General features: G+C 65.4%; 3 protein-coding genes across 8 annotated transcripts in view; 2 read left to right on the top strand and 1 right to left on the bottom strand.

Annotated features, from left to right (window-relative positions):
* Window positions 1-1444, top strand: part of AIFM3 (AIF family member 3) — a 14034-nt gene extending 12590 nt beyond the window's left edge. The window contains exons 19-22 of one of the 4 annotated variants that reach the window (XM_070065924.2): window positions 11-86; window positions 489-593; window positions 853-873; window positions 1088-1444. In XM_070065924.2, coding sequence (XP_069922025.1) covers window positions 11-86; window positions 489-593; window positions 853-873; window positions 1088-1127 — 242 coding nt within the window. In that variant the 3' untranslated portion in view covers window positions 1128-1444. The remainder of the gene's footprint in view (window positions 1-10; window positions 87-488; window positions 594-852; window positions 874-1087) is intronic. The other 3 variants (XM_089323193.1, XM_070065925.2, XM_089323194.1) reach the window with 3 other exon arrangements.
* A 495-nt stretch (window positions 1445-1939) lies between these two features.
* LZTR1 (leucine zipper like post translational regulator 1) lies at window positions 1940-15137 on the top strand. Of its 2 annotated transcripts, none has more exons than XM_008251873.5 (21): window positions 1940-2026; window positions 2879-2941; window positions 5504-5560; window positions 6897-6976; window positions 7691-7799; window positions 8176-8259; window positions 8547-8604; window positions 9029-9168; window positions 9708-9909; window positions 10255-10410; window positions 10635-10745; window positions 11128-11220; window positions 11323-11418; window positions 11794-11959; window positions 12224-12393; window positions 12516-12672; window positions 12942-13068; window positions 13158-13307; window positions 13828-13933; window positions 14011-14091; window positions 14191-15137. In XM_008251873.5, exons 3-21 carry the CDS (start codon window positions 5511-5513, stop codon window positions 14305-14307), a joined length of 2253 nt encoding a protein of 750 aa, XP_008250095.1. In that variant the 5' UTR covers window positions 1940-2026; window positions 2879-2941; window positions 5504-5510; the 3' UTR covers window positions 14308-15137. The 2 variants fall into 2 exon arrangements, with proteins under 2 accessions (XP_008250095.1, XP_002723493.1); XM_002723447.6 differs by lacking the exon at window positions 1940-2026 and adding an exon at window positions 2172-2462.
* A 153-nt stretch (window positions 15138-15290) lies between these two features.
* THAP7 (THAP domain containing 7) lies at window positions 15291-17550 on the bottom strand. Of its 2 annotated transcripts, XM_002723448.6 has the most exons (5): window positions 17213-17550; window positions 16959-17038; window positions 16419-16574; window positions 15960-16100; window positions 15291-15872 (listed from the first exon to the last, which is right to left on the bottom strand). In XM_002723448.6, the coding sequence occupies exons 2-5, from the start codon at window positions 17036-17038 to the stop codon at window positions 15338-15340; spliced, it is 912 nt and encodes a 303-aa protein (XP_002723494.1). In that variant the 5' UTR covers window positions 17213-17550; the 3' UTR covers window positions 15291-15337. The 2 variants fall into 2 exon arrangements, with proteins under 2 accessions (XP_002723494.1, XP_051696993.1); XM_051841033.3 differs by lacking the exon at window positions 16419-16574 and having other exon boundaries at window positions 17213-17349.
* Window positions 17551-17697: the final 147 nt, after the last annotated feature.

Below are 17697 nucleotides of genomic sequence, written 5' to 3'. Positions count from 1 at the left end.
TGGCCCACAGGCTACGGAGAAGGCTTCGATGACGTCATCATCCAGGGGGCTCTGGAGGAGCTGAAGTTCGTGGCTTTTTACACCAAGTGAGAGAGCAGCGGTGGGGCCTCATCCAGGAGTCGGCTAAGGGAGCAAAGGGAGGCACCCTGGGCAGGAGGTGGGGTGGGGCGGCCTCCGTGCAGGACCGCTCTGCCAAGTGGGTTTTGATTGCGGCGCCCCCTTCTGCACGGAGGGAGGTCGCCCCGGCAGACAGTGGAGAGCACAGGGCAGGAGCCCGCCCTGAGCCCACGCAGGAGACAGAAGGCTCAAGCTCTGCTAAGCTGGAGCCCACAGCCCGCCTGGGCCCCGCAGTGAAAACCTTCGAAGCAGGCAGGGTGGGCTGGAGCCGGGACCCTCCCCCTGCTCCTCTCCCTGGGGGTCCCAGCTGAACAGGAGTGCACCAGGTCTTGCGGAAGAGGCCTGGCGCTCAGCCACCCTCCCCCCTACAGAGGCGACGAGGTGATTGCCGTGGCCAGCATGAACTACGATCCCATCGTGTCCAAGGTGGCTGAGGTGCTGGCCTCTGGCCGCGCCATCCGGAAGCGGGAGGTGGAGTGAGTGTGGGCGCGGGAGGCTCTGGTGCCCTGAAAGACTGGCTGGAGCTGCCCACCGGGCAGCCAGGCACCCGGGCAAGCCCTTCCCCTCACTCTTGGTCCCCGTCTGAGGATCCCCGGGGCGGGGGCAAGCCTGGAGGGCCAGTGGGAGCTAGAGGCTACGGGACAGTCTGCAAACAGTGGCGGTCCAGCAGGGGAGCGTGATGGTGACTGACATGCTCTCTCCCTGGCCGTTTCTGTCCTTTTTGCCTTCGCAAAGACTGTTCACGCTGCACAGCAAGTACGTGCGCCAACCTCTGCCCTTCCTGTTCACACCTCTTGTCCTTCCGGGTCACGCCTCCGACTCTTTCCCGTCTCAGCCCAGAGCCTGCACCTTTGTCTGCCCAGATGCTCATCCCCTCTGGGCCCCAGGGCTGCCACAGAGCAGGCCCGAGTGGGGAGCCTGCGCTGCTCTCCGCCCGCCCTGAGCCCCATCTCTCTCCTCATTCCCGCAGGACTGGCGACATGTCCTGGCTCACCGGGAAAGGATCCTGAGCTTCACACGCTGGATCTGGGCGGCCATGCTGGGGCCCCAGGGGCAGAGGCCGAGCCCCAGGGGCAGGTGCCAATCAACCTCCAGTTTCCCAGGACTTCCCAGGGCAGAACCCGAGTCCTCTCACAGTGCTTGCCTTCAGCAGCCTGGCACCACCCCCTTAGAGAGGCATCGACTGCCTGCAGAAGATGCGCACGCGCCCAGAGCCTCGGCCGGCACTGACAGCCTGCACCGGGGGCGCGCCAGGCGCTGCTGCTTTAACCGCGGTTGGGTCAGGTCGTGTTAGATAGTACCTGAACATTAAAACGCACACATTCCCAGATCTGTGTGACTCCCGGTGTAATCGCTATCAGGCACGAGCACAGAACGCTAGGTGTCACGACAGGGAAGCTTGGCCCCTGAGCACACCCCCGCCCGCCCCCATCTTCCCCACCAAGGCCAGACGGGGCTTTTCAGCAAGTGCCTTTGGCTTTAGCAGACAGGTAGAAGCGACAGCAGGTGCAAAGGCACACTTTGTGGGGCGGTCTGCAGGAGCTGGTCCCGACACAGACCCCACGCCGCTCACTGCCGCCAGTTTTCTGCAATCCCATCTCGCAGGTGACAGAAGTAGGAGTGAGAATCTGGAGGCTCCGCGACACCGGGAGCCGGGAGGCTGGAGGTTCACGGCTAGGGAGGCGACAGCCAGGAGGGGCTCGGCGGGTCGCCGACGGGAGCCGCTGCCGAGCCCGGAACCCATAGTCTGGGTTTCCGGAAGTGGCGGACGATCCCAGCCGCAACCCCGCGCAGACACAGGGCATGCCGGGAAACGAGATCCCGGTCTGATGGGTTTGCGGGTGGAGTGGGCCTAGCAAGCTCGGGGGAACTGGAGACGGGACACCTCAGTCCCTGGCGCCCATATTTCGTAAGAAATGCGTTCTAGAGGGTTACACGCTGGCCACAAGGCCAGAGACCAGGTTCCGCGCTCGCCCGTCGCGTCACGCAGAGCGCTAGGCCTGCCGGGAAGTGCGGGCCGACGAACCCCCGGAGCTGGCAGGAAGTGCCGCTCGCGTCGGCGCAAGGCCCGTCGGGAGATGTAGTCCCTCCGGGGCGGTGGCCGCAAGTCCTGCGGCCCCGGTGGCCAACCCGGCGGGACCCGGGATGGCTGGGCCGGGTGGCTCCGGGGGCCCGATCGGGGCCGGGGCCCTGGGCGGTGGCGCGCGGTCCAAGGTAGCCCCAAGCGTGGACTTTGACCACAGCTGCTCGGACAGTGTCGAGTACCTGACACTCAACTTTGGGCCGTTCGAGACGGTGCATCGCTGGCGGCGCCTCCCGCCCTGCGACGAGTTTGTGGGTGCCCGGTACGGCGGCGGGGTTCAAGGGGGTCCCAGGGCGGGGTCCAGGGGCGAGACCGAGACGTGGTGTTCCGGGGCTGCGATCTGGAAGTGGTGATGACGGAGATGGTGCCCGTGGGACGGTGTCCGGAGCTGGCGAGGGTGTCGGGGTGGGGTGGGACACCTGCGCAGAGTCCGAGAGCTGTTGATCTGGTGGGTCTCGGGTCGAGGGGGTCCCTAGGTGCCGTGTCGTGGGATGTCCAGAGAGGCCCACGTACAGAGTCCTTTGGGAGGGGTGGGTTTAGAAGTCTCTGGATCCTGGCAATTGTAACCTGCTATCTGGGTCATGTGGCAGTCCTCATGCGTAGTTCTGTTCTTTGGGTGCCCCACCCACCCACCCAGGACCCTGGCCTCACCAGCCATCCCCCTTTCTTTCTTTGCAGCCGGAGCAAACACACGGTGGTGGCTTATAAAGATGCCATCTATGTATTTGGTGGTGACAACGGGTGAGTGACTGTGACTATCCGGGTATTTGGACCAGGCAGGGAGAAGCATTGTGGGATAGGGCTTGGGCCCTTGCACGCGGGGAGCTGGAGTGAGGAGCAGAGCTGAGACTTGAACCCTGGTGCTCCGATGTACAATGCAGGCATCCCTAGCAGCATCTTTTTTATTTTTATTTTAAGAATTATTTTATTTATTTGAAAGTGTTACAGAGAGAAATAGAGCCAGAGAGAGAGAGAGAGGTCTTCCATTCCCCAAATGACTGCAAGGGCCAGAGCTGAGCTGATCCCAACACAGGAGCCAGGAGCTTCTTCAGGGTCTCCCACGTGGGTGCAGGGGCCCAAGGACTTGGGCCATCTTCCACTGCTTTCCCAGGCCATAGCAGAGAGCTGGTTTGGAAGAGGAGCAGCCAGAACTTGAACCAGCGCCTATATGGGATGCCAGCACTTCAGGCCAGGGTGTTAACCTGCTGCGCCATAGCGCCGGCCCCTAGCCCCCTACTCTGTGTCCACCCCACCGTTCCCCATTCTGTCCCCTCCTTGCACTGGGCCACGCTGGCTGCCCTACTGCATGTGCACTGCCCTGGCTCTTCCCTGCCTGTCCTATGATGCTCCTTGTGAGTGAGACCCTCCCTGGCCACCTGGGCATACAGGCAGCCATCCCCTCCCCTGCTCTTCTTCACTGTCTCCCTTGGTCCCTGTAGCACATAGACATTGGTGCTCGTTGCGTCTCTGTATCCCAGCCCAGACAGTGCAGGGTTTGTCCACTGAACAGATGAAAGAAGGGAGATCCCGCCCGCGGGTGTTAGCCGGAGAGAGCGGGAGTGCCGGGGCAGAGCAGGTGTTGGTGTTCTGCCCAGGGCAGTGGGTGGGAAATAGACCCCTCCATTCTGCCTAGTAGGCAGTTCGTGTGTGGCAACTGTGTAGCAAGAAGCCCAGCCCTTTCTGTAAGCTGCTACATACAAAGTGTCAAAAGACAAAAGGCGGTTGGCTTTTATTGGTAATTCAAAAATCAGTACAACCTCTATCATACAAACTCGGAGGAGCAGCCACCTTGGCTGGTAGAACAGGGGGTTTTATAAGGTTGGGGCTAGGGCACTAAGCAACAGACAAGAACCCTGCTGGGTGAGGCGTAGGTTGCTGCAGTTTACATTTTTGGTAACGGTTACAGTGAAGGGGACTTGGTTGTGATGCTGAATCAGGTGTGCCGGCTGCACCTGTTTGGGGATCTCTCCACTTCCTTTGATTTTCTGTTTACGAGGCGTTTAGCAGGAGTGACGCCATTTTGGTTTGGCCTAGCGCAGGAGCTCAGTCTGAAGCAGTGGCCTCCCAGGATTCTGTTTAACAATGGGGACACCAAGAAACAGGATGCAAACTTGTCTTTCCCTGGGTGTGGTTTTTTCCCCTGGGTATGCCAAAGAAGGGTGGCTTCCTGGGGTGTGAATCAGGAAGGGGTGGCCTCAAGTTCAGCTTTTTTTTTTTTTTAATTATTTATTTATTTATTTATTTTTTGACAGGCAGAGTGGACAGTGAGAGAGAGAGAGAGACAGAGAGAAAGGTCTTCCTTTGCCGTTGGTTCACTCTCCAATGGCCGCCGCAGCCGGCGCACCGCACTGATCCGATGGCAGGATCCAGGAGCCAGGTGCTTTTCCTGGTCTCCCATGGGGTGCAGGGCCCAAGCACCTGGGCCATCCTCCACTGCACTCCCTGGCCACAGCAGAGAGCTGGCCTGGAAGAGGGGCAACCGGGACAGAATCCGGCTCCCCAACCGGGACTAGAACCCGGTGTGCCGGCGCCGCAGGCGGAGGATTAGCCTAGTGAGCCGCGGCGCCGGCCTCAAGTTCAGCTTTTTTATCTCCCAGGCTGTTTCATCTTCTATAAAATGGAGATGGGGAGCACACACACACACTCCACCGTGCACACTGAGCAAGGCGGAGCCTGGTGTGAGAACACCCTGGTTGCGTTTTTTACCCCCTAAGGCCAGGAGATGGGGAACTCCATCTGGTCTCCACAGCGGGTGGCAGAAAGCCAAGCACCTGAGCCATCACCGGCTGCCTCCCAGGGCGCATTAGCGGGAAGCTGGATCTGAAGTGGAGATTAGGGCTTGAACCCAGGCACCTGGATACGGGCTGTGGGCGGCCCAGGCGGCGGCTTAACCCATTATGCCACAACGCGCGCTCCGGTTGCTACATACACAAGGAGATGAGAGAGGACAGGCACCTCCTGGTGGTGCTTTGTGGTTCTGGAGGTTGCTCTGAGTTCCAAGCCATGACTGGCCTGGGGGTTGTCTCGTGCCCTCCCACCTGCCTCTGGGTGGGCTCCTGGGGGGTCAGGATCATGCTCTTGCCTGTGTGGCAGCCCCAGTACCCACATCAGCAGGGGGAGGGTCTCCTCTGTGTACCGCTTTCGTCCCTCGGGCATTAGCTGGTTGCCTGGCTCTGGCCAGGTGCCCGACTGGGTCAGCGACTCAGCCAGAGGAGACAGCCCTGCCGGGGCTGCGTGCAGTGCCTGTCTGCAGCTCTGCAGCGTACCCCCTGCCAATGCCACCTGCCTCCCGCTGCATTTCAGGAAGACGATGCTCAACGACCTCCTGCGCTTCGACGTGAAGGACTGCTCCTGGTGCAGGTGCGCAGCCGGGACCCCGCCCTCTTCCCCGTGCACAGTGGTACTTATAGGAAAGGCAGTGTCACAGAGACGCAGAGGCAGGGAGAGAGGTCTTCCACCCGCTGGGTCACTCCCCAGATGGCCACAGTGGCTGGAGCTTCGCCGATCCGAAGCCAGGAGCCAGGAGCTTCCTCCAGGTCCCCCACACGGGTGCAGGGTCCCAAGGACTTGGGCCATCTTCTGCTGGTTTCCCAGGCGATAGCAGAGAGCTGGATGGGAAGTGGAGCAGCTGGGACTTGAACCGGTGCCCATATGGGATGCTGGCACTGCAGGAGGCAGCTTTACCCCCAGTGCCACAGCGTCAGCCCCCAGAGTCAGCTCTTCACAGAAAGCCAGAGAGAGGCAGCGAGGAGGAGGGACCCACTCTGAGGCTCCCTGCATGAGTCCCCCTCTGCAATGGGGTGGATTTGATGTGGGGGCACGTTGAAGGGGCGGGCACCAGCTTGATGGGACCCTCCAGAATTGACTCGGAGCTGCTACTTCCTGTCCCCTGCCTGTCTCATAGGGCCCAGAAGTCCCCACAGTGGCAGCACAGAAGCCCCAGCCTCCCCCGCTGTGTGGTCCTGGGCTGGGTGCCTGCCCTCTCTGAGCCCAGCACATTGGTGCCCATCGGCAGCAAAGCGGCCCCTCCGCAGGAGTTGCTCACGTTTGAACGGGGAGATGCGGATCCCGAGCACAGGACGTGCCGGGCTCCCCCGAGCTCTGCTGTGCACTCACGCAGGCTGCCCTCGTGCACCGCACTCCCTGCTATGTGCACGGCCCCCTCACACCCCCCGCACCTCGCTTGCGCCCCTTTGACCGAGCAGGAGGTCACGCGAGTTCCCTGGGACCCATAGCCGCTGCCGAAGCTCACGGGTCATTTCCACCACTCGATTTTCTAGCACAGCCAGTAGTTCCAGGTGAATTGCAGAGACCACCCTGCAAACCCGGTGTTTGTGCTCAGGGGTCAAACTCAGCAAAGCAGCCGGCCTAGCTCAGCAGTATAAGCAAGTTGTGCCCTCATTCAGTCAGCTGCGTGGACCCCGCACTGCGGAGACCACCAGTGCGGGAGCAGCGTGAGGACGGAGGCGTGTTCCCCCGTGTAGCTGGAAAAGCGGACTGCAGAATCCCCATTTTCTGGAGCCGAGAGAGTTTCGGTGCCTGTTCTGTTGTTTTTTCCTTATTGCTGCTTTCCTGAAAGTCTTGTAATGGGACAGGTTTCACCTTTAGAATACCCAGCTGGAGGAGGGATGTGCAGGGGGTGTGGTCCGGGTGGCCGGCCCCTTGCTGACACCCAATACCCCTGTGCCTGCCCCAGGGCCTTCACCACAGGGACCCCACCAGCACCCCGCTACCACCACTCGGCCGTCGTGTATGGGAGCAGCATGTTCGTGTTTGGTAAGGAGCCCTCACCCCCGCGCTGGGCCCATGGGTGCCCTGCCCCCGCCAGCGCTGGGCTCGGGCATCTGGGCACCCGCTGCACTTAGCCGGTGCCTGCCCCGGATGCCAGAGCCCTCAGAATTGCTGCACTGGCTGGGAGCCCCTTTCCCCTAACCATCCTGGGTTCCCGGGGCTAGGTTGGGAGCCTCTGGGACTGGCCTGGGCAGGGAGCACAGCCCTGTTCAGCTGTGTGTCCACAGAGCCCGGCAGGCAGCAGGTGCACTTAAAAATTACTTATCTGAAAAAGCAGAGAGAAGGGAAGGGGACAGAGAGAGAGCCCTTCCATCTGCTGGCCCACTCCCCAGATGGCCACAATGGCACGGGCAGGTCCCGGTCAAGGCCAGGAGCCTGGAACTCCATCCTGGTTTCCCACGTTGGTGTAGGGGCCCAAGCACTTGAGCCATCTTCCACTGCTTTCCCATATGTATTAGCAGGGAGCTGCATCAGAAGTGGAGCAGCTGGGACTCAAACTGGTGCCCATATGGGATGCTGGCATCGTAGGCGGCGGTGGCGGCTTTACCCACTACGCCACAGCGCCAGCCCCAGGAGGTGCCCTTTAAAGATGGCCAAATTGTGTTCCACTCACGGAGGGGTGGGGTGGGGTGGGGTAGGGGGGTGTTGAAGACTTAAATTCTGCCTCTGGGAGTGACTGTGGCTCACTCTTGCCACCAGGGGGCTACACTGGGGACATTTATTCCAATTCTAACCTGAAGAATAAAAACGACCTGTTTGAGTACAAGTTTGCGACTGGCCAGTGGACCGAGTGGAAAATCGAAGGGCGGTGAGAGACTTGTCGCTGGGTCTGGTGGGGTCCTGGGTGGCTGTGGGCCTGTGCACTGCCCCCTGTGGCGTTTGCAGGAGCTCCAAGGACCCCAGCGCTTGCTGCCCACTCCTGCCCCCAGCTGCTAGCCACTTGGGGGGGGCGTGGCTTTGTGGCGCCCCTGGTGGCCATGGGAGGGGGTGCTGGGCTGGGTGGGTGACTGATGACTGAATTCCTCTCCCAGCTGCCGCCTGGGTCCCAGCGCCCTGGGCTGAGGTCTTTAAGGCCTGCGTGGCAGGTGCCTGGGGCCCTGGCAGCCGCCTCTGCCCCTGCCTTACCTCGTGGCCGGGTCCTGCCCGGTGCAGCCTCACTCCTGGTTTTGCCCCTGGTGCTGCAGGTTGCCAGTTGCCAGGTCGGCCCACGGAGCCACGGTGTACAGCGACAAGCTCTGGATCTTTGCTGGCTATGACGGCAATGCCAGGTACGGCCTCCCTGCATCCTGGGGGGTGGGGCTGGGGAGGCGGAGCCTGGTGGGTGTCAAACTCCCAGCTGTTGGGGTCTTCTCACGAAGGGGTGTGAGGGGAAGGGAGGATGGGCAGACAGCGGGGGTGGGGGTGGGGGCCAAGGCCGCTGGGTGGCTTCCTGCAGCAGGCCCGTGGTCCCTTGAATCGCTGGATGGAGTGACCCGGAGCGGGCTGCGGGCTGAGTGAGGGGGTAGGGCAGGGGACAGCCAGTCCGCAGGGCTCCTGATCCTGTGTCCCACTGCAGGCTGAACGATATGTGGACCATTGGCCTCCAGGACCGGGAGCTCACCTGCTGGGAGGAGGTGAGGGCCGCTGGGGACTGGGGTGGGGGTGGGGCCGAGGCTGCCTGACTTCCTGCTTCGCCTGCTCGGCAGATCCCAGCGGCACCTGTGGCAGTAACTTTAGGCTGCACGGCTTCTTGGATGGGCAGGGGCAGAGGCATGGGCGACACATGGGATCGGGGGGCCTAGGCCAGCCTCGCTGGGGCGCAGAGGGCCCGGTGCCGTCCTGTGCCCTGCGCACGGCCGGTTTGTCCCAAGGTTCCGCTGGCCTGGAGAAAGGCCCGGTTCCCGCTGCTTCTCGCTCACCCTGAGGATCTGAGGACCGGGCTAGGTGGGTGAGATCGGGCCCTAAGCGTTTCTGCCAGGCTTCCCCCAGCAGAGGTTGTGTGAGCGGTGGGGGCGGAGCCTGAGCCGTCCTCCCTGCCCTCCCCGCCCTGCCCGCCAGGTGGCGCAGAGCGGCGAGATCCCGCCCTCCTGCTGCAACTTCCCGGTGGCGGTGTGCCGGGACAAGATGTTCGTGTTCTCGGGGCAGAGTGGCGCTAAGATAACCAACAACCTCTTCCAGTTCGAGTTCAAGGACAAGACGTGAGTGCAGCCACGGTGGGCCGTCCCCGCTGAGCTCCCAGACACTCGGGCGCATAGGGTGGGGGGCAGATAGACGGGGCAGGGATGTGCAGGCGCCCTTGCCGCCACCCCCACCCCCCCTTGTGTGTGTGTGTGTGTGTGTGTGTAGCAGATAGACGAGGGCAGGTATGTGCAGGTGCCCCCGCCCCCGCCCCCGTGTGTGTGTGTGAGAGAGAGAGAGAGAGAGAGAGAGAGAGAGATCATAGGTAGGGGCTAGGCTGCAGGATCATCTGACTGGGCAAGGTGACCTGGGAGTGCACCTGTCTACACCCCCCCACACACCCTGGCCCTGCTGCCTGCTCCATGGCTGGGGGGCCGGGGCAGGACGCTTTTCGTGGGCTGCGTGGACCTGGGCAAGGCTGATGGCCGAGCGCCATGGGGCCAGGGCTGCTGCGCTGTGGGCTGGGGGGCTTCCCAGCAGGGGCCTGCTGTAGGGAGGCTGCAGGGGGAGCTGAGTGCTGCTCCCCGCCCCAGCACTGGTTCCCCATCCTGTGCCCCAGGTGGACACGGATCCCCACTGAGCACCTGCTCCGGGGCTCCCCGCCACCCCCCCAGCGGCGCTATGGGCACACCATGGTGGCCTTTGACCGTCACCTCTATGTGTTTGGGGGGGCCGCCGACAACACACTGCCCAACGAGCTACATTGTTACGACGTGGACTTCCAGACCTGGGAAGTCGTGCAGCCGAGCTCTGACAGCGAGGTGAGCGCTGCCAGGTCACGGGCGCGGGGCGGGGCGGGGGGCTCCCAGGGGCATCCCAAACAGCCGCTGGACACCAAGGAAAGGCTTGCGTCCTGCCCCCACCCTGCCCAGCTCTGCACAGCCTCAGGGCCCTCCCAGGGCTCTGGACAGCCCCCAGGAGCACGGCCAGGACACCTGGGACCCCAGGACCGGACGCCTGCCCCTCGGGCCCCTGACTCTGTCTGTTCTGCCTCCTGCAGCCTGCAGGCTTTTCACATTGCATGCCCAGCCTCTCTCGGGAAGCCCCCCTCAGCCCAGGGCTGGTCCCCTCGCCGCCCTGAGCCTGTGTGTCCCCCTCCCATCCAGGTCAGTGGGGCCGAAGTGCCAGAGCGGGCGTCCGCATCCGAGGAGGCGCCCACTGTGACGTCTGAGGAGCGGGGCGCCTTTAAGAAGTCCCGGGATGTGTTTGGCCTGGACTTCGGCACCACCTCAGCCAAGCAGCCCTCCCAGCTGGCCTCCGAGGTAAGGGCCGGGCCCCTCAGTCAGGCCCTGTCACCCGCTGAGCCCCGCTCACAGGTGGGGGAACCAACGCTCCAAGAAGCAAGGAGGCCCCTGCCCAGGCTCAGCCTCCGGGGTCAGCACGGGCCCCTGACCCAGGTGCTGTGTTGGGGAGCCCTGTCCCCTCGTCGTGGCCACGCACGTGGTGCCTCGTGCCTTGCCCCCTGCTGACTCGCCCCCGCCCCCAGCTGCCCAGCGGAAGGCTCTTCCACGCGGCTGCCGTCATCTCAGACGCCATGTACATCTTCGGAGGCACCGTGGACAACAACATCCGCAGCGGGGAGATGTACCGGTTCCAGGTGGGGCTCACGGCAGAGCCGGCGTGGGGAGCCGGGTCCAGAGTGGCCACTGCCGGCCCCTTCCCAGGCTGGGAGGGGTAGGGGGTCCGGGTCAGGTTCCTGCAGGAGCTCGGGGCGTAGCGGTGCGGCCAGCATGCACACAGGTGTCTGGGCAGAGGTCTGGTGCGGGCCCGTGGCTGTGGCGGACTCGGGCGGCAGCTGCTGTCTGCCAGCCAGCCATGATGGCCAGCCCTGCTGTCTATGGTGACCCGGGGTGTGGGCCCATGGCTGCGGCAGACTTGGAGGGCCTGTGGGGTGGGCGGCGGCTGCTCTCTGCCAGCCAGCCATGATGGCCAGCCCTGCTGTCTCTGGTGACCTGGGGTAGGGGGGTCTCCTCCCGCAGTTCTCCTGTTACCCCAAGTGCACGCTGCACGAGGACTACGGGCGGCTGTGGGAGAGCCGCCAGTTCTGCGACGTGGAGTTTGTGCTGGGCGAGGTGGGTGCCTTTCCTGCCGTGCCCACGGGGTGTAGCCGGCCTCCCAGCAAGCGCCCAGGGCGGGGGTCGCGAGCCTTCAGCCGCGCATCGTTGTCCGTACAGAAGGAGGAGTGCGTGCAGGGCCACGTGGCCATTGTCACTGCTCGCAGCCGCTGGCTCCGCCGGAAGATTGTGCAGGCCCGGGAGCGGCTGGCCCAGGTGAGGTGCCCACCGCCCGTGGGGTGCCTCTGAAGGGATCCCCCCACTTTCTTTTTTTTTTTTTTTAATTGATTTATTTGAAAGGCAGAGGTGGAGCGAGAGAGGTCTTCCATCTGCGGGTTCACTCCCAGATGGCTGCAATGACTGGAGCTGGGCCTCCCCAAAGCCAGGAGCCAGGAGCTTCTTGCGGGCTCCCACGTGGGTGGCAGGAGTCTAAGCCCTTGGGCCGTCTTCCGCTGCTTTGCCCAGGGGCATTGCAGGGAGCGGGATCGGAAGTGGAGCAGCCGGGACCTGAACCGGCGCCCATGTGGGCTGTCAGCGGCTTAACCGCTGTGCCGGGTGCCAACCCCAGGGACCCTTTCCCTTTCCCCACAGAAGCTGGAGGAAGAGGCGGCCTCGGCTCCCAGGGAGGCCCCGGGTGCGGCTGGGGCTGGGGCCCGGCTGCCTCTGCTGCACGTGGCCATCCGGGAGGCCGAGGCCCGGCCGTTCGAGGTGCTCATGCAGTTTCTCTACACCGACAAGATCAAATACCCGCGGAAAGGTCCGCCCTGGGTAGGGGGCGGCGCGGGGTGGGAAGGGGGGCGGGCGCGGGCAGCAGCCGCAGCTCTGCATACAGGCGGGGCTCAGAGGCCGCGGTCTGCATCGTGATTAAGGCAGCTGGAGGGCACCTGAGGCCCCTCGCTGCCCTGCCGCGTTCCCGCCCGGCTGCCCCATCCACACTCACTCGTGAAGGGAGCCCCAGGTCCCTCCCCCTCCCCGCCGCTGGCCTTGCCTTCCTCGGGGTCTCAGGGGCTCTTGGGTGCAGGCCACGTGGAGGACGTGCTGCTCATCATGGACGTGTACAAGCTGGCGCTGGGCTTCCAGCTGTGCCGCCTGGAGCAGCTGTGCCGGCAGTACATCGAGGCCTCGGTGGACCTGCAGAACGTTCTGCTAGTGTGCGAGAGCGCCGCCAGGCTGCAGCTGAGCCAGCTCAAGGTGCGGCTCCTCCCCGGGGCGTGGCCGGGGCCACGCAGGGGCGGGGCGCGCTCGGGCCACACCCCACCCCACCCCAGCCCCAGGGCCCTGGGCTGATCTGCCTGTCTGCCCGTCCGCCCCAGGAGCACTGCCTGAACTTCGTGGTGAAGGAGTCGCACTTCAACCAGGTGATCATGATGAAGGAGTTCGAGCGCCTCTCGTCCCCGCTCATCGTGGAGATCGTGCGGCGCAAGCAGCAGCCGCCCCCTCGCGCGCCCTCGGATCAGCCCGGGGACATCGGTAAGGAAGAGGGGGAGGAGTGGGGAGCCAGAGGGGGCACCTGCCCGGTCTGTGGCAGGGACGGGGTGGGTGTGCTGTGGGGTTCCCGGGGGCAGAAAGATGGAGACCCGCCAGCCAGCCCGGGCCGAACCTCTTTCTGGCCTAGCCGGAGGCCTCTGGCTGGAGGCGGCGACGCCCGTGGGGTCCCGGGGCCGGAACCCAAGGCTGCCCCTTCGCTCTGGGTGTTCGGAGGCACCTGCTCAGGGTCCCTCCACACCCCCCCCCCCCAGGCACATCTCTGATCCAGGACATGAAGGCGTACCTGGAGGGGGCGGGCGCGGAGTTCTGTGACATCACGCTGCTGCTGGACGGGCACCCGCGCCCGGCGCACAAGGCCATCCTGGCCGCCCGCTCCAGGTGGGTCGGGGGCGCGGACGGGAGGGCAGCGGGCCCCTGCTGCGCGCGCTGGGCTGCCCAGCCTGAGCCTGCGCACTGCGCACCTGCAGCTACTTTGAGGCCATGTTCCGGTCTTTCATGCCCGAGGCGGGGCAGGTGAACATCTCCATCGGGGAGATGGTGCCCAGCCGGCAGGCCTTCGAGTCCATGCTGCGCTACATCTACTACGGCGAGGTGAACATGCCGCCCGAGGACTCGCTGCATCCTCACGACCCCCGTGCCCCCGGGGGCCGCTGGGGGGGGGAGGGGCGGGGCGGGGCAGCCTGGGCCTGCTGCCTGGCGTGGGAGGATTGCCCAGGGCTCTCCCAAGAGCTCCCTGGAGCAGCCAGGAGAGACGGTGGGTTCTCAGTCACGGCTCCATGCAGCAGGCGAGCAGACGAGGAGAGGTTCCTGAGCCTCACTCCTGTGCGGCCCTGAGCCTGCGGTGTGTGGAGGGGCCCGGGGACAGGCAGGTGCCACGACAAGAGGGCTGTCCCCTAAGATCCCATCATCAGTGACGGCACCTGAGCAGACGGCCCAGCCATGTGTTTCTCAAACTCTGCGCCCATCTGTTGGGTCTCGTGTGCACCCTTTGAGCCCTAGTGGTTCACAGCCTATTGAGAGAGCTGGGCGTGGGCCGGAGCCCTGGCCCCAGGCATGCATGGGGGGGCAGCCACACTGTCTGAGTGGGAGGATGTGGTCCCTTCTCCTATGGTGGGCGGCTCCTTAACCAGCCCCCAGCTACCTGTTCGCGGCCCCCTACTACTACGGCTTCTACAACAACCGGCTGCAGGCCTACTGCAAGCAGAACCTGGAAATGAACGTGACGGTGCAGAACGTGCTGCAGGTAGTGCCCCCCGGGCCCACTGAGGGTGGTCGGGGTGGGGGTCAGGAGACAGCACCTCAGGGTCCCTGCTGTGGCAGATCCTGGAGGCAGCCGACAAGACGCAGGCGCTGGACATGAAGCGACACTGCCTGCACATCATTGTGCACCAGTTCACCAAGGTCAGCCCACCCCAGCCCTCCCTCGCCCTGTCCTCGGAGGCCCCACCCCCACCCCTGCCGGCCTGCGAGCCCGTGTCTGTCTCCCGGCCACCTCCGCAGGTCTCCAAGCTGCCCACGCTGCGGTCGCTGAGCCAGCAGCTGCTCCTGGACATAATCGACTCGCTGGCCTCCCACATCTCCGACAAGCAGTGTGCGGAGCTGGGCGCTGACATCTGAGGGCTTGTAGCACCCTGCCCTGTGCGGACAATGACTGTCCCTGCCTGCGCCGGCCATGCAGTGTGCTTGTGACAGCTGCACCTGCTGGGCCAGGGAGCCCCGCCCCTCCAAGAACAGGTGTCCCAGGGAGATGGTATGGCAGACCCCTCCCTACCTGGCACCCTCCCCTGGGGGGGTTGCCACAGGAGGTGACAGATGACCAGACAATGTGGCTTTGGGAGGCTGGGCCTTGCCCCTGTGGCCTGGGTGTTGTGGATCCAGGCACTGGGGCCCATTGCCTGTTTTGGGGAGAGGACTGTGGCCCTAGAGTCGGCCTGGCCACCCTTGGAGCAGCTTGTGAGCAGAGACCAGTGAGGGGCAGGTGTGGTGTGACTCGAGCCGTGATGGGGCCAGGCCAGCGAGTGTGTCCGGCAGTGGGGGGCACCACTGTGCCTCTCCTGGCTGGCAGGACCCCGTGGGGAGATGCAGGGCTTTCCTCTTCTGCCTGTGCTCTGCATAGCGCCCAGGGGGTTGTGGGCAGGTGGACAGGAGGCCCTGGCAGGCAGGGAGGGAAGCAGCCATGAAGCCAGGAAGGAGCCTGCAGAGGCGCTGGGTGCTGGGGAGGAAGCAGCAGGCAGCTTGGAGTCCCCCTTAGCGGGCCACAGAGCCGGCTGCCCCACGGTTTCCACAGGCTGCGGGTCTCACCACACTCCTGGCAGGCTCATCACAACCCCCTTCCCCAGGGCTGGCTTTGCAAACCCCCACGACGATCCGGTGATCCGCAAGGCCCGCTCCTCACTGCCCCCCACCCCGCGACTGTGAATAAATGAAGTGACCGTCTGGAGCTGGAACACTGTGTCTGAGGCCAGAAAGCTTTCAGCTGGGTGGCAGGTGGGACGGGTGGGATGGGTGAGCCCTGCACTCTGACGCTCCCACCCACGGTCCCAGGGTGAACCCCTGGCAGGCCCAGTGTTTGAGCCCCAACCGAGCTAGGCAACAGCACCTCCTGGAATCCACTTTATTCCGGCGTCCGGCCGCGCCCCCAGCCCCCTCAGGCCATGCTGCTGCCCAGCTGCATGGCGAAGTCCTGCACATGCTCCTTCAGCGTCTGCCGGGCGTCGGCCTGAGCCCGCTTCTCCCGGGCCCGCTCCTGCTGCAGCTTGGTCAGCCGCAGCCGCAGCCGCTGCTCCCGCCGCTTGCAGGCTTGCAGCTGCCGCTGGGCCTTGTCCAGGGCGTCCAAGGCCGCCTCGGCCCGGCGCTTCCAGAGCAGGGCGCTGCCCACCTGGTAGCTGTGCTCGTTCTGGATGTAGGCGCCGGCAGGGGGCGGCAGGCGCAGCATGTAGGCGGACGGGGACACGGGCCGCGGCTCCAGCGGCGAGGGCTGCGCGCTACAGCCCGCCTCGTCCGCCTGGGCGCCCAGCGGGCCCAGCAGGTCTGAGAAGGGGCTGCTCAGGCCGGGCTCCAGCCTCCCAGCGGGCGAGGCTGGCAGCGTGGCGGGCGCCGAGGCCTCTTCCGCAGGGAAGCAGCTGACGTCGGCCGGCGGGGGTGGCGAGAACGGGGTGGTGGGCCCCCGGCCTTCGGCGCAGCTGCGGGGACAGAGAGACAGCCTGCCAGCCGGGCCGGGCTGGGGGTGCGCTCCGCGGGGCTGCCGGGCCTCCGCCCGCCGCACCTACCGCTTCCGGCATCGCCGCAGCCTGCCGATGTCCGGGGGGCCGGGCGGGTAACCGTGCCCTTTGCTCTTGGCGCTGCGGCGCAGCTTGGAAAAAGACTCAAAGATGGTGGGGACCGCGCCCTCCTTCAGCCTGTGGTACCCACTGTGGGGAGGAAGCGGCCTGGTGAGCGGGAGAGCGGGTGCTGCCCCTCAACCCCCCACCGCCCGGTCCCGGCGCTGAGGGTGGTGGAAGGCGACACCACGCTTCCCTGGCTTCCCTGCACGGCTCCCCGAAACTGAGGTGTCTGCAACACTCCATCAGCAGCCCCAAGGGATTCCTGCTGGGAGGGCCGGGCAGCGCTCACGGCGGTAGAGGGACTTTCCGGCCCTGGACCTGCCGGTCCTCACGCGGGCTGCTGGAGGGACCCTCTCGGGAACACACGGCCGCCCCGCCCTGCGCGGGCCTGGCCAGGGGGCCCACCTGATTCCCACCAGCTCAAAGCAGTTCTCTTCGAAGTGTTTGGAGCAGAAGTAGATGTACTCGGATGCCGGGTCCCACAGGCCCTGGCCGCTGGGGTCCAGCCGCTGGCAGTTGGCCAGCCACAGGCCTCGCCTCGGGTTGTCCTTCTTGGGGAGTCTGCGAAGCCGTCAACCAGTGCGTGCATGAGTGCCCGGCAGCTAGAGCAGGCCCCACAGCCGCACCCGCAGCGGCCGAGACCGGCGGGGTACGCGCCAGCCCGCCCGGGCATGGCGACGACTGAGGCCTCGAGACGCCGAGCTCAGGGAAGGGCCAGAAAGCAACGAGCCCAAGCCTGCTGGACCCCACCGCGTCCATCTCTCCTGCACTGGCCTCAATCCCTCCGGAACCCCCCACCCCACCGCCTTCGACTGGCACGCGCCACCCGCAAGTTCAAATCCCGCCAGGGCCCGAAAAAGGTGCGGCGCGCATGCGCAAGGCGCGGCCCCAACAGGCGCCTGCGCAAGGGAGCCCCCGCGCGCGCCACCACGCACGCGCGCTGACCTGTGGAAGGAGATGCCGCGGTTGCGCGTCTCGCGCGTGTCCCGTGTGCAGCAGCCGGCGGCGGAGCAGTGACGCGGCATCTGGGGGAGAGGTGGAAGCTAGGTCGCGGGCGGCCGTCGGGGCCCCGGCTGGCCTCGCGCTCTCAGCCGCCGCCCGCACAGGGTGCCCTGGCCCGTCGGGGCTCCCGCTCCCGGCCCGATCGCGCCCAAACCCAGTCACAGCCCGTGTTCTTGACTCCGGTCGGCGGCACTCACGGTCTCGCCATGGCTGCGCCGCCGAAGTCTCGCGAGGGGTGGCGCGCGGCGGAAGTCGAGACCGTAGACACTCGGGAGCGGGCGGCGCCGGAAGAGGGCGTAGCGGGCGCGCCGCGGGGCGTGGGCGGCCGTCGCGCCTGCGCCGTGCTAGTGCTGTGGGCTCCCGTTGAAATTCCCGTTACGGATGGAGCGGCTGCGGCACGGGCCCCGGCCTCCTCCCGGAAGGCCCCTGACTGAGTCGAGGGTCCCGCCCCCGGCCCGCAGAACCGTGCTGAGCTCCTGGCGGCGCCGGAGACGGGGACTTGAGGGGAGGCGGGCGGGGGCCTCTCGAGACGCGCGGGGCGGGGCTCCGTGGCTCCACCCACGGGGCGGGGCCTGGAGGCGCGGGCTCCGAGTCCGGAGGAAGCCGTCCCCTAGTTGCTAGTCCCGGGAGGGGCGCAGGGGCCGAACTGGCACACACGCTGGAGAAGCTCACGTAGAGTCGC

This window comes from Oryctolagus cuniculus, chromosome 21 (genome assembly GCF_051225735.1).
Source record: "Oryctolagus cuniculus isolate XC-2025 breed Fujian yellow rabbit chromosome 21, ASM5122573v1, whole genome shotgun sequence".
NCBI classification, from domain to species: Eukaryota; Metazoa; Chordata; class Mammalia; order Lagomorpha; family Leporidae; genus Oryctolagus; species Oryctolagus cuniculus.
The sequence above is the reverse complement of the archived record's forward strand: the minus strand, read 5'-3'. Positions and strand labels throughout refer to the sequence as shown.